The 14763-nt window shown below is 36.2% G+C and overlaps 1 protein-coding gene across 4 annotated transcripts in view; it reads left to right on the forward strand.

Moving 5' to 3' along the window:
* INPP4B (inositol polyphosphate-4-phosphatase type II B) overlaps positions 1 to 14763 on the forward strand; it is a 296612-nt gene that overhangs the window by 255065 nt on the left and 26784 nt on the right. For all 4 annotated transcript variants that reach the window (XM_084285787.1, XM_084285788.1, XM_084285790.1 and 1 more), the window contains 3 exons: positions 1017 to 1114; positions 5030 to 5142; positions 9831 to 9985. In XM_084285787.1, coding sequence (XP_084141913.1) covers positions 1017 to 1114; positions 5030 to 5142; positions 9831 to 9985 — 366 coding nt within the window. The remainder of the gene's footprint in view (positions 1 to 1016; positions 1115 to 5029; positions 5143 to 9830; positions 9986 to 14763) is intronic.

Below are 14763 nucleotides of genomic sequence, written 5' to 3' on the forward strand. Positions count from 1 at the left end.
TGAGCTAGCCTGTGGTTTCACAGAATCACAAAATTGTCTAGGTTGGAAGAGACCTCAAGATCATCGAGTCCAACCTCTGACCTAACACTAACAAGTCCTCCACTAAACCATATCCCTAAGCTCTACATCTAAACATCTTTTAAAGACCTCCAGGGATGGTGACTCCACCACTTCCCTGGGCAGCCCATTCCAATGCCTCACAACCCTCTCAGTAAAGAGGTTCTTCCTAATATCCAACCTAAAACACCCCTGGCGCAACTTTAGCCCATTCCCCCTCGTCCTGTCACCAGGCACATGGGAGAATAGACCAACCCCCACCTTGCTACACAGAGGTGTAGCACAGAGGCAGCTAGTCTCTAAAGGCAGCTAGCACAGAGCTGCCTTTAATGGCGGCTCTGTGAAGCTTAATAGAGAAATCACTGTTCAAAAGCAGGGAAAGAGTTTTTTCGTTAGTTTCAGACACAAGAAAATAAAATAACTAACAGTTCAGGAGCAGCATAGGGCTGAGAAGGTCTGGAGGATTAATCAATTTGACTATTTATAGCAAATATTCTCAGACCAGAGTACTCCAGTGGCAGAAATTAGTCCTTCAGGAGGTTTTTCTTCTGACGCTTACCTCTATTCCATCTTGTGTGGCTTCAATATCATCTATCTCTGGTAGAAATTACTGCTACTGCTGTTGCTCAGGTATATTAAGAGATTTAGGAGTTGTACTCTTCCCATTTGGAATTCCCACAGAGAGCCCTTGCATTTATTCAAGATTCATGAAGAGAATCAGAACTTGTGCTTTATTGAATGATTGTATGTAAACGAATTACTTTGTCCATATGTTTTGGGAAGACTTATCAATGGTTGTTTACCTCATTCCCAAATACTAGTTCCAAAGCACATTTGACAAAATTTAATACATTCAACACTAGAAAAAAAAAATCAAATTATTTATACATAGAAAACATTCTGAAGGATGATTTGGCTTTATGTTGTAGACTTTTCATCATTTTACTGTGATTTTATAGGTTTGGAGATACCACTTTGCAAGAAAACATTAACCAGGAAAACCTAGAACTTCTAAAAGAGTATTACAACTTGTTTACGGAAAAAATGCCTCCTGACTGTGAGTATAAGATAATACAATATCCAAATGGCTTTTAAAAGGTTTAATAGGTGAAAGATTATAAGAAAGTAGTATTAGCGCAATGTTAATGTGCTGTGTTTAGATGTAGGCCTCAATCCCATAATTTGTTCCATCAAGTTGAGCAGTTTGGGCCTGTTCAAATCCCTGCTGAAGTCAGCAGTGATTGCAGGCCCAAGGCCATAGCAAAAACAACAGAGAGGTTGAAGTGCAGTAATGATGAACCAAACAGCGTTCTTAAATTATTAATATGATATACTCTTTAATAATTCAAGTGGAGGACACTCCATAATTACTATATTTGTACAGAAGTACTCGATGGGAATTTTCATCAGTTTCACTCATTGCCTCTACTCTTCTTCCCGAGTATGTGTTAAGGTATGGAAGACTGCTTCCATCTGTATCTACAGATTTCTCAGTAATGAGCCACATTATAACATCACTGATATTAATAGCATGGTTCTATTAGAATGGGTCCTACATTCAAATGTTATAGATATGTGGCATCATAAACATAGCGTTCTGTTACTATGGTGAAAAGGACCATTTGTATCAATATAAACCTGTTAAAGCAGTCTTAATGCCTAAATTATATTCCTAAAACTTACAAATTGTGCAGGCTGACTTAAAATAGCTTGGATTTAGGTCTCTGCCTGTTCCACTTGGGTAACCATGTTTGAACCTAAAGAACCTGTTGTCCTACAGGACGTGTTTGTAATTCCTCATGGTACATACTGCTGGTTAAAATCCTATGCAAAGCTTGTGCCCTCTTACAGAACAGCTTCTGTTCTTTTGTTTCGCTAATTATCCATTTGTACATGTACTTGTAGTTTTATCTGATGTGCCACTCTATATACATATGTGCTTATCTTTTATATCAGCAAAATTTTAATTTTTTAATTATTCTGGCAGAAGTGAAAGCTCTTTTCCTAAGGGCTAAGCAGTATGACCACCAGTCCACTCACATCTCTAATATTATGAAAATTTCTACAGAAAATCTCATACAGTAAGTTAGCAATTAGTTTAGGGAAATTCTGCCAAGAAAGCTTCCTGAAAAACTAACCTCATCTGGAATTAGGTCTAAGGTAGGTCTATGACTTTGTAAGCGGATCTTATTACATAAAAGTAAAATTTGCATGCATATAGTATTTGCTCCTTTTCAATGACAGGAACCAACCTTGTAGTGCCTTCTTCTAGAAGAATTATTAGTGTGCTGCACAGTCTTCCTGGACTTCTTCCAGACTGTACAGACTTGCAAGAACCACGCTTGTCTAACTGATCATGTCTATTCTGGTTATTATTCCCTTGCATTTTCTCTACCTCTGAGAACTGAGTCTGGTTTTTGTCCAAATTTTTACATAACATGAAGTACCTTCTGGTTCCACTGCACTTCCCGGTTGCTCTGTGCCATTATATGATATCACTCTTTTGGCTTGGAGGAATGTGTGTTTTAAACCAGCCCTCTCCTACACCTACACTATCCCCATACCTCCTTTCAGTGATTTTTTTTTTTTTTTTTTTGGGGGGTGGGGGTACTTTTTAAGAAGGAGAGTGAAGGGGTGGGGAGTAGAGAGGCAGGAGTACACATTCGTCAAGGTGCTCTGCCAGAGGAGGATTCCCGTTTAGGAAGATAAACCCCCATCCAAGCTAGCAGCTGCCCTGATTTTGTAGCCATCTGAGAGCCATTCAGTATTGATGACTCCTTGATGGCTTTGTTACACCTTTCCAGATAGTTTCCTATCATGCCAAATCTGTGCTACAAAATAAATGCAGGACCCATGTCACAAAGCTGTTAGCTACAAACAGAGCTCATGAACCCAGACAGAATTTGAAGACTGGCAGCCCTGTTGGCCAGGCTGTTGCATCCACCACACTTCTATTGATTAGTTAATGATAGTAAGAATACAGATATATGATTGTTCTTTAGTAGCACATGTAATTGAAAAGATGCCTTAGTTTACTCAATTGAGCAGCTGAGAGCATAACAAGGTAAAGCTGTGTCACAATTGATACTCAGTATTGCTAGTTTGATACCTAACACCAACAGCAACATCACTGTTTAAAGATAGTATCCCATGTGAGAAGAGAGATGCATACAAGGTTTTGAAATCCTGCAAGCAAATAAAGGGTTTTCTTCTTTAGCATTATAATGCACGTAGTAGTGCATATATATTTCAACACACAGTCTATGAGTCTGTTTCATACTTCGAGGCTTCTCCACTTTATAATCCATGAGAATGATTTGACAGCTTAATACTGCTTTGTGGTACAAAGAATTTAAGCTATCAGTCACATCCAGTCAAGATACAACTCGTTTGGCAATACTGTAAATTAGGATAATCTTGCTTTATCTCTGGTGAAGTCATCTCTCTGAGATGATCAATTTTATGCTGTGAATCAAAGGAAAGCTACTTTGAGGCAACAAAATGTTTATCTAGTGATATATTCTCATAATCTGGAAGCATCTTTTTAGAGTACTCTTCATATGCTGTATGTTTTCAAGGAACAGATGCAGAATAAGTATAATAGTCACAGAAGTTCTGATGTATTTTTATATGTTCTGCATTTAATTCTATGGTCAGGAATTGTAATGCTCAGATCAAACAATCATCAGTAAAATTATTGCAAAGCTGGTTTTAATGTATCTTTCCTGTATAGTGTTTTTGTTTGTTTGAGTTTTGGTGCTGTTTCTTTTATCAGTGTGGACAGTATGTGTAGCACAACTTAAACAATTTTAGAATTTTTTTTTCAATTACTTCTCACTATAAATTATGAAAAAGAAAAACTGGGATTCATTAGAGATGAAAGTTAAAAAGCCTGTTGATAGAAGAGAGATCATTACAGCTATGATCAGATTGGGAAAGTGGATTTTGACCTGAATTATAGTAGTGGCATCATTTTTACTCCCTGAAACTGCATATAAATCATAGGGGGTTTGTTTTGCTTTTTTCCTCTTAAATGGAACATCCTGGTTTTTTTAGAGTAGGGGATGTCAATGTAATTGCAGAAAAAGACTGGTTTAATAGATTCGGTTTAATTTTGTTTCAATTGATTCTAAGACTTATTTTGGTGATACTACTACTGATTTTTTTTCTATTTCCCTAACATAAAAACAAATCATTTAGAAAAATAGATTTTGGTTGTTTTCAAGACTACTAAAGATAAAGGTAATACTTAAAACAAAACCCTTCTATATATACACAACACAGAAGAGCAAATTAAATTGTGTACTATTGAATTCCCTCTAGGTGTGTATGATTAACAAAACATCATCCTATTTGGCACAACTAGGGAAAGTAGGTAAAATTTCATTTTTTAGGTAAACCTTGAAATAACTTCGTACTTCAAAATGAAATTCTCATTTCATTGCAGACTGAGCAATATTATTTGTTAGATTTATGAGGGTGTTAAGTCCTGTTTAACACCTGTAAATGTAGGTTATATTAGGAACTAAAGCATCATTTTAAAATAAAAATGAGATGCATTCTTTTGAAAACAAAAGCAAAATATTTTCACCTCAAAATAAATAAATACATTTTTTAAATCATCAAAGCTGCTCTAATTATACTCAGTTATTTCTCTATCCATTTCCAATGGATTTCTGTAATAGTTGATGAACAGAACTACAACAAAGATATGAACGTTTTCACCTTCCATTTTTAAGATGAAGGTTGAAGACATTTTAATTTTCCAAGGTGAAGCCCTCAGGGAGGACAACCCCATACTTAGAAGTAAGATTTGTTTATTCTCTGAATATTTTGCCAGTGCTTTCCATCCTGCATTCCCAAATGAGGCTGTAAATTATATACCTCTTCTTTAATAAGCACATTCTTCAGTCAGCACAGCACTGTCATGAACCTTACCATGATGATCAACCCTACCATTCTTTTTCTTTAGGCCTCCCGCATTTTCAAGAACAAAATGATTTAAAGGGATTATTAGAAAATCTTCATCAAAATATCCAGGCCAAGAGGAGAAAGAATGTAGAAATCATGTGGCTGGCTGCAACGGTAAGATCTTTTGTTTCAAATACATTCACATGATGTATTAATTTTTGCATGCTTTCTGATGTAATAAATGCAATCAATATCAAGGATTTGACTGGAAAACTCAACTATTCAAGTAGATACGCTGAAATGGTGCTCTAACCCTTCTGTTCTGTTGGCTTCTTATCCCACTCCTGAATATCTCTCTTCTTTCTACATTTACTGGTAGACCTAGCCAGAATTGGAAGAGGGAGGTGGTCTTGGTCACTGTGATTTAACCATCATAGAGTCATTTAGGTTGGAAAAGACCTTTAAGTTCAAGTCCAACCATTAACCTAGCGCTGCCAAGTCTACCACTAAACCATGTCCCTCAGCACTGCATCCACACATCTTTTGAGTACTCCAGAGATGGGTGACTCAACTACTTCCCTGGGCAGCGTGTTCCAATGCCTCACAACCCCAGGGCCTTTTCTTGAGAGATCCATTCATCTCCTGTATGGGCAAGCAGAATTTCTTTCCTGGATGGTTGTGTATAGCTGTAAATATATCACCTCATATGAGCTATACAGTATTCAGTTATGGTATCTAACTTTTTTTTGTGTAAAATCATGTCTATAATAACCAAGGTTTACATTATTTAATAAACATTGCTTTTATTCTTTAGTGTCAGAAAGCCCTGAAGTATGATGCAGAATACTGTTCTTAAATATATATCAATAAAACTGCTTTTATCATTAGATTCCCCTTCTCCCCGATTCTGTGATTTTGCACATATATGTTAAAAACAAGCAAACAAACCCGAACAGATACATATAAAGACGTCAGGCTTTTCAGGAGTCTGAGATTTAAGTAGGTAATAGTTTTAGGTTTATAAAAGTACCCTTGATGGCTCTGCCCATTTGTACAAGCAGAGTCTTGAGCCTTTGATGTCCACTGAAAGTGAAAAATAAAACCGTGTGATTTGGGGAACTTTCAAATGCATGTATCCTTCAAGGGAAGTAAATGTTTGATGCAAGTGTCATTTATTATATCATTATATTACATAATATTTTACATGACTTTTCATTAACAATAGGAATATGACAATATTAATTAGGTCTGTATTGGTAACGTATAATTTTTTATATTGGTAATAAAATTTTTCTTTGGGTTAATATTATCACACACTATTGCAGTATAAATCCATTGTGCATAAAAATGTAAGCTTTTTTTTTTTGCCGTGTCTATTTTGCAATTACTGTGAAATGTTGCTTTGCAAAGAAGTAAAAGATAAATAGTCTGGGATAGTATAAACTGAGCTACAAAGCATATGATAGAATTTACTTAATCTCTGTATATAGAAAGTCGTCTTCTATGATCTATTCAGGATTTCCTGAAAGTAATTTCATGGGTGAAGAACATTGTTTGGACATAAGTGCTTCAAGTTTTTCCTTCCCTTATTATATTTCTCTTACATTACTTTACATAATTTACATAACTTTTTGAGAAGGGTATTTCTGAACCTGCTGATATACACGCTGTTATACTATATTAGATTTATACGTTGGAAAGACAGATTTCCAGCTGTAAGGATACCACTGTTACAGTATATGAGATGTGAGTTTCTACATGGATATGTATATGTATCTGCACCTGCATGTAGTCTGGTGAGAACACATCTGCATTAAAAAAAAAAAAAAATCACAAAAAGATATCACAAACATTTCTTATCCAAAATATAATGAGACAGAGATTTAAATGTATATTTTGATTTCCTAAGCTAGACCCCTTTTCTTCTCTATGTCAGGAGAATTAAACATATTGATCTATCCTTTTTTAGTTTTCATTGTTTTACATTTTTATCATCCCCTTCTTAAATTTAATCACAGTGATAATAATTTAAATCTGTGCTCATCGGGAACATGAATAAAAATATCTAATAATAAAGCTTATTAATGAAAAACAGACATTTCCTATATCCCCAATATGATGAAGTGAGCAAAAGCGAGGATAAAATTTGATCAAGACACATACCGTAAGCTGTGTGTTCTGATATTATGGTATTACCGTAGATTGTTGTATTGTACATTATTAGATTTCTTGAGCATCTGATCACTGTTTGCCCATTTTAATTATTTATTTTAACTGCTGCTGCTTAGTGAACTGTATTATTCTGAGGACTTATCTGTGCTGGACTATCATGTTGACCTAGATTTCTCTTTAAATCAGAAGCTAAGGATTTTTTTTATCTGCTTATTTAATTTAATGGATTGTTTTCTGCTTAATCCACTTTAGAATGATTGAGCCATTTGGATTGAATTTATATGCAAAATAAGCCCTCCAGATTGCGGTTATGGCCATTTGCTTGTTGTGCCTAGAGTGTTTCTCAGTTCAAAACCGACTCTGTCTCCAGCACTTCAGTTGAGTGCTGTCAGCCCAGATTTGGGGTTTAGTCTCCCCTCCTTGAACCAAAGGCTGTCATCCATCCAGAATGGTTACCTGGTTTTTGCGTAGGACTCATTTGATTCAAGTAGCTGTGGTGACTCATGGACTTGAAAAGACATGAGTGTCAAGAGAATCAATGTCTTCAACTAAGCAGTTAACTCTTTGCACAGCATTATCAGCCCTACTTGACACTTTCTTAAAAAAATAACGTTAAAAAAGTCTTATAGTACATTATTTAAATTGCAATACAAATTCCCATTTTTTTAAGCAAATATGTTTTATAGTTTAGAATTGTAGAAAGAAAACGCAGATTGTCCTTTACTAGCATATACTTCTTTGGTTTCAAAGTTAGATTCAGTTAATTCCCCGGACTTCTGAGATGTTGCTCATCCTCACAAAGACCTTGAAAGGCTGCAAGTATTATCTAGGATACTTATTTTAAGAGGAATTTCTAGGAACGCCATTAATGGATTTTTTTACAACTGCTTATTTGCTGAAGTAATGTTATGAAGATCACGCTCCAGTTTTATCCTGAAAGATGCTAAGTCAGTGCTCCATGGCCTAGCTGAAAAGCTTCCTCAGGCTGAGGTGTAAACACTGTAATTTGTAACCTTGCCTTATTCTTGTAGCTGTTTACTTTTGGTAATGTCCAGGGACAGAAGCAAGAAAAGCTTGGTTGGGAGGGCGTTACTTTTCTTAGGACAAATGATATCAGGGGAAAAATAGACCCATAATAGGGCACATCAGCTCTCTGTCAATTTTTTCTAGTAAACTGTTTGAACCCAATGTATATCCTAATGTGCTGGTACAGTAACCAGTTGCTTCTTAAAGTAAGAAAGGATCCTTAAAATATGTCATAGTTCCCTTATCCCTTAGAATTTTGTCAGTGTCAGGTGAAAGCAAGCACTTCATGGCAATCATTCATGTTAAGGTTCAATTGTTCTGAACAGTTTAGCTGTTGAAAGTTTTAAGTTTTAATTTCAGTATTAAGATGGATTTGTCTGCATCCGTACCCTCATGAGGAATTAGTCCTCTGTGTTCCCAAGTCTGAGCTAAAAAAGCCTTGTCAAAGTTTTTCTTTATTTTCTTTCAACATTCATTAGGTGTTGAGACAATTAAGCTTTAATTGCATAGTGTGGTTGTCACGGAAAGTGAGAAAAAATGGAAGCAACGTTTTCTTTTATAGTGTAGACTAACATGAGTGCTTTATATTTCAATTTCAGGAAATTGGATGTAATGGTTTGGTAACCTGTAAATAAGTGTAGATGTTTTAGTATCTTGCTTACCCGTGATAAGAACTAAGAATAGTAGGTGGTTGATGCTGTGTCCACCATCAGTTTCTTGCTTCACTTGGGCTGGGGTGTGGGGACAGGATTGAGACTTGATTGTTTCTCTGGCTTGGAGAACTGGGCCATCCTCCGTGAACTGTGTTTTGTATCCAAACCAGACCACTTGGGTGCTGGACGTCTCTCCTGCTTTGTACAGAACCTGTTCCTCATCAGCCCAAATATAAAACATGGTGCACATGTCACAGTGCTGTCTTAATTGACATTTGGTGATAAAACAGAAGGCAAGGCTTTCTATTGAAACAAAAGAAAACAAAATATAATAACTCCACAGTTTGTTATGAAGAAATTTTTGTGTAGTACCTATGCATAAAGTTCAAGCATGTGTTTGAGGGATCAAATGTTACGTGTGCTACAGTAAATATCAAGGGAGCAAAAACAATCATAGACGGCAACTGTAGGGCAAGCTTGCATGCAGCTCTCTCCTCAAACCAATAAGGCCTTCTTTTTCCTCAGTGGGCAGGTTATTTTCAGGCTTGTCCTCCTAATGGAGACCATTAAGATCTGCTTTTAAGATGTTTAATTTGGACAAATTGGAAATGGGCTATTGATCAGTAGCTATCATCTTCTGGTCCTGTTTTTGTAGAGTTATGGCTGCAAATTTATAAAACAAAAGAGAAATTTACAGTCCCTTTCAGTGCAACATTTTTACCTTCTTGTGCCACTGTGTCAGGCCAGCATGTCCATAATCCTTAGAATATGAAAATCCTCAAGGCAGCACTAATAAATAATTTATCTCTAATGACAGTTAAGTCATATGTCAGCAGACACATGATTCAGGATTGAGTTACCACCTTTTAATAGCAGCTTTCTTCTTGAGAAATACCGTTTTCTGTATTAGTTGTCCGTGGGTGTAGAATTGTGGGATGTTGACAGTCAGCAGGTGTGTAGAGAACCTGAGGAGAGAGAAAAGCGATCCTTTGACATCTGCTTGTGTTTCAGATTTGCCGCAAGCTGAATGGTGTCCGTTTCACCTGTTGCAAAAGTGCCAAAGACCGGACATCCATGTCAGTGACACTGGAGCAGTGCTCCATCTTGAGGGACGAGCATCAGCTTCACAAAGATTTCTTTATTCGGGCACTGGATTGCATGAGAAGGTATGTGGAGAATTATTTCATGTCCCTTGCGTTTTGAGCTGAGCCAGAAACTATACTGCAGAGCTGGCTAAAGCTAGTTGCAAGTGCGTGATAGGCCCCGGTCCTGGTTTAGCAGAGAACCAACCAGCAGCGTGCCAGCTACTGATTCACTTCTACATGCCAAGGTATTTTATGTTTTAACACTAATGAACAGTTTCTGAGATTTATACGTGAAACCCTGTGAAGTGCCACTCCATTGACTGTCGAATTTGACCGAGGTAAACAGCCATCATTTAACAACTTCTTAGACTTTCATAAAGCTTAAAATTTTAACAACATTCTGTGACTCTACATAAAAAAGTTATTTTCTGTTTTTTAGAATATTTTTCAAATGTTTATATACTAATTAAAACATTCGTATAAAATTTAGACAACAATGTGGAAGCTGAATTAGCTTTTGTTACAGATGGCAATTCTCATTAGATCATGTTATTAAAAATAAAAGCAGGTTTGGATTCATGGTGATTGCCACTATTATTTGATAAAAATCTTTACTATGCTAAAAAAAAATATTTCATTCTAAATTACAACTATGATGAAACTAAGGTTGATATAGTCAGGAATGTGTAATTAGAAGATGTAAAGATTTTTGGTCATGTGAGCCTTTGAATAAAAAACAATTAAGCAAATGAGTTTTGATCATAAAATGAATCCAGGTGCTATATTCTCTAAAGAAACTGTTTCATTATTGGCATTAACAAATGTTGCATTATATATTCTGTAAGAGTTCAAGAGATTTATCCACAAGATTCAAGTAATATATAACAAAAGTCCCTACAAGACTAACAGAAAATATTCTGGTCAGCCTACAAGGAAGTAATTGAATTATTTATTGCACTTCTGTGAAATACAAAATGCGATTGTGGGTTGGATTTGTAAAGATCATATCTGAGTACCAATCATGTTTAATGTCTGTAATTGATAGTTCTTGACCTTAATATTTGGTATTATCAGATTAATCTGTAGGTTTACACATGCAAAATCCTTCTGTCTTTTAACAAGGATAGGTATTCTAAAGAAAAAAAAATGTAATTTTTGCAATGAGTAATTGAACAGAAGACTGAGATGGTTTAGAAGTGTAGTTGTTTTGCAAGCTGCTAGTGCAGTGATGTATTAAACTGAGGTATCATTTTGTATGTATCATTAGCTTGCATAAATCCCTTAGTCTCTGCAGTATTTCAGTGAGTGAATGACTCCTGTGTGCCGCCTTTCATAACTATATGTTTTATCATTAATGAAAAAATTCTTAGTTTTCTGTGTTGAGTTCCATTTTTGTTGGCATTTCAAATATGTTTTTTTCTTTTATGTCTCCAATAAATACAACAGCATGTAAATTACAGGAAGTTACCAGATAGAAGCAAACTAATTATATGAAATACATTATTATGTAGAATAGCACTGGAAAAATTCCACAGATATAAAAGAGATTTAAAAAAAAAAAAAAAAAAAAAAAAGACCCTGATGTATTCCAGTACCTAAAGGGGGACTACAAGAACGCAGGAGAGGGACTCATCGGGGAGTGTAGGGGATAATGGTTTTAAACTAAGAAAGGGTAGTTTTAGATTAGATATTAGGGAGAAATTGTTTACTCAGAGGGTGGTGAGGCCCTGGCATAGGCTGCCCAGAGGAGCTGTGGATGCCCCATCCTTGGAGGTGTTCAAGGCCAGGCTGGATGGGGCTTTGGGCAACCTGGGCTGGTGGGAGGTGTCCCTGCCCATGGCAGGGGGTTGGAACTGGTGGTCTTTAAGGTTCCTTCCAACCCAAACCATTCTGTGATATATACAAATTAACTTGTTAGTACAGAAGTATAGTAGTTTTTGCAGGCTAAAATGTTAAGGACTTTACATGCTTTTTTATCACATAACTGATTTGAAAGCCGAGATGATTAACTCATTAGTTATATTTGCAGGTAAGAATAAATTGGAGTCTCAGAAGAACGGGGAAAAGTCCAGAAAATCTGGAGTAGCTTAAAAAGTAAATGAAAAGGTATAGGAGTCTGAAGCAACATGATAAAAATGTTTATTTTGGGGTTTTGCTCTAGTTTTAGGCAGATAAAAGCTTTATCTTGTTAATAACCTGCAAATGAATTTAAAACAGCATTGAACTGAAGTAGCTGCTGCGTTGAATGAAAGGAATAATTTTGACTTGGGTGGTAGGATTGTCCGGGATTTAAAGCAAGGGCCTTGCAAGTAGTGGCAGTAGTACACAAATTTATCCCGCACCATCAGCAAAACAAATAAGTAAATCCTTTGCCTATTCTAGTCTCTGTCTGTATTGTACTGTACACATAGCCATAGGTTAAAAAAAATATTCAGAACAGAAGAATGAAAATGTCAGATGGGGACACACATATTTAACTCCATCGTATTACCATTGAGAGTTTTTTGGACGGTTTTAAGGAGCTGGCTTTGGGCTTTTTTTTTTTAATTATTTTTTTAGAAATGTTTAAGGAATGCAGTAGTTACTGTATCTTCAGGAGGGCTCTTTGTGCCTTCCCACTACTTATCTGTGGCTGGAGGTGCTTATGAAGCAGCTCTTGAAATGCTACAGGCTTTCCTTTCTGTTTCTCCCTCTCTACCACTGACTAGAGAGTACAGCAAGGACCCTCCAGCTGTGCTCTCTTGTTGCAGGGAGGCGAAGGAAGGTGAGTGGCAGGGAAAAGCAATTTGAGAGAGCAAACTGGGAAGAAAAGAACAGTCAGGCAACAAGGAGGAAAAAGGCCATAATTTCCACAGGAAGAGATATAAAGGCATTTCAGCTAAATCTCCTGTATTTTATTTGAGGGAAGTTTGGCAGCTATGATTCTGAGGTTTGTGTGAGTAAGGTCAATGGATTTGTTTGTTACTTGTTGTAATGCTTGCCTTTGTAACCTTTCTTTTTGTTTGATTACCATTGCAGTCTTATTTAAAACTGTTTTTCTAAGCTTTTCATTGACTATTTGTAGAAGCTTTTAGAATGATTTTCCACATCTAAAAGAATACATTTTGTTTTGAGAGGAGATGGAGAAAAACTGTGGTCACCTTTTAGTTTCTAATGTATGCAGTTTTCCCCTGATGAATCTCCTCTAGATCACTTTGCTAAACTCTGTCAATCAACTTCCTTTATGCTGATTGCTGCAAATCACTTTTAAACCTTTCAAAAGAACAAGTCAAAAAGAAAAAATCAATTTTAGCATCCAGAATCCTAACAAACTGGATTGATCTTTGATGGGCTTCTTTCAAGAATTAACAGTAGGAGATAGTACGGTGAAACAAAGTTAGTTGTAAAAGCAAATGGAGATTCAGAAGCAGCCTTTATTGGAAATGCCATAATTTTGAGATATGAAAATTATAAAGGTGCCTGTGTAACTGTAAAGCTTTTCTTTTTTCCTGCCAGTGTTATGCACAGCTTTGGGGCCTGTTGTAAAAGGGAAGCATGTGCTGCTGGTTTTGTGCATTCTTGACATCAGGAGAAGTTTGGTGATGCTGGACTTGTGTGCTGCTGCTTTTTGGCTTTGCTTTTGTCCCTGTAAGCCTGTGAATTTTGAGTAAACCAGAAGCAATTTAAAATGTTTCAGTTTGTTTTCATGTCCATTGTATGATGCTGTTTAGGAAAATACTGCTAGTACCTCTTATTTAGTGAACAAATTCATTAGCACAGTTCATGTCTTGTACTGATCAACTATATGGAGTTTATTGCTTTTTTAACAACAACAAAAAAAAAAAAGGTGCAAAAATCCTTCTAATAATTGTCCCTTTAGCTTATGAAGAATGTGAAATGATGCTAGGAAGTCAGGCTTTATCACTTAGAATATCTGAAATATGGTTTTGTCTTCTGGGTGCAACTGTAGGCATTGTGATGCTACAGTACCAGTGTGTGTAAAACCAGAAGCAGCTATTCCACAGTGGTACGCACTATAATTTGCTTTGTGTATGTTTGTGACTTTCATTGATCTTAGTGACATTCATATTACAGAATGAGGGAGATCAATATATGTTATTTCTTCTTTATCAAATGCTTGCAATTCATGTCATACTGAAATCGTGTTTTTAATGTTGCTGCCACTTTCAAATCATCATTTTTTGCAGTCAATATTTTGTTTTTCCATTCACCAATGTACAAATATTTCCTGTCATTTAATGTCAACTGTATTCCAGAAGACAGCAAAGAGACAAAACAAATGGTCCAGAGTTCACTACAGTATCTGTCACACAATTCTACTTTTCTTCCTTAGAGCTGGCCACTGCTTAAGGAGCCTTGGACCCTGGTAGGCAGCACATTACAAAGCAGTTTCATAAAATGTTTTTCTTTTCCAAACCTATTGAATGTTAATATCTTGGTGACAGGGTCTGTTTTGAAGTCCTTGGGTAGCAAATAACCTCAGAATCTTCTGGGTTTTTGAGCGCATTTCCAATAATGCCTCAAAAGTAAAACCAAGCAAATGATGTGACAAATCCCCTGTGTACGGTGAAGTCTCCAAGCTTTCATCCATCCCTGTCATAATTCTTAGCAGGGCACGATACCTGTCAGGCATTGAATACAAAATTTGACTTGGCATAGGACACACTGTTTTCATCTGAAATGCCAGCCAAGGATATTTCAGATTATTTCAGATAAATTGCCAATCAAAAATCTGATTGAAGTGCAAATACAAAGAATGAATGGTCTGGGCCACAAGGTATGGACTTTTGATGGCCTAGTTATGAAGCAAATTGCTCCTTTTTAAACAGGTGTTTGAGGGCACCTTTTCTTAAAGATCA

Source organism: Netta rufina, assembly GCF_964035555.1.
Source record: "Netta rufina genome assembly, chromosome: 4".
Lineage (NCBI taxonomy): Eukaryota > Metazoa > Chordata > Aves > Anseriformes > Anatidae > Netta > Netta rufina.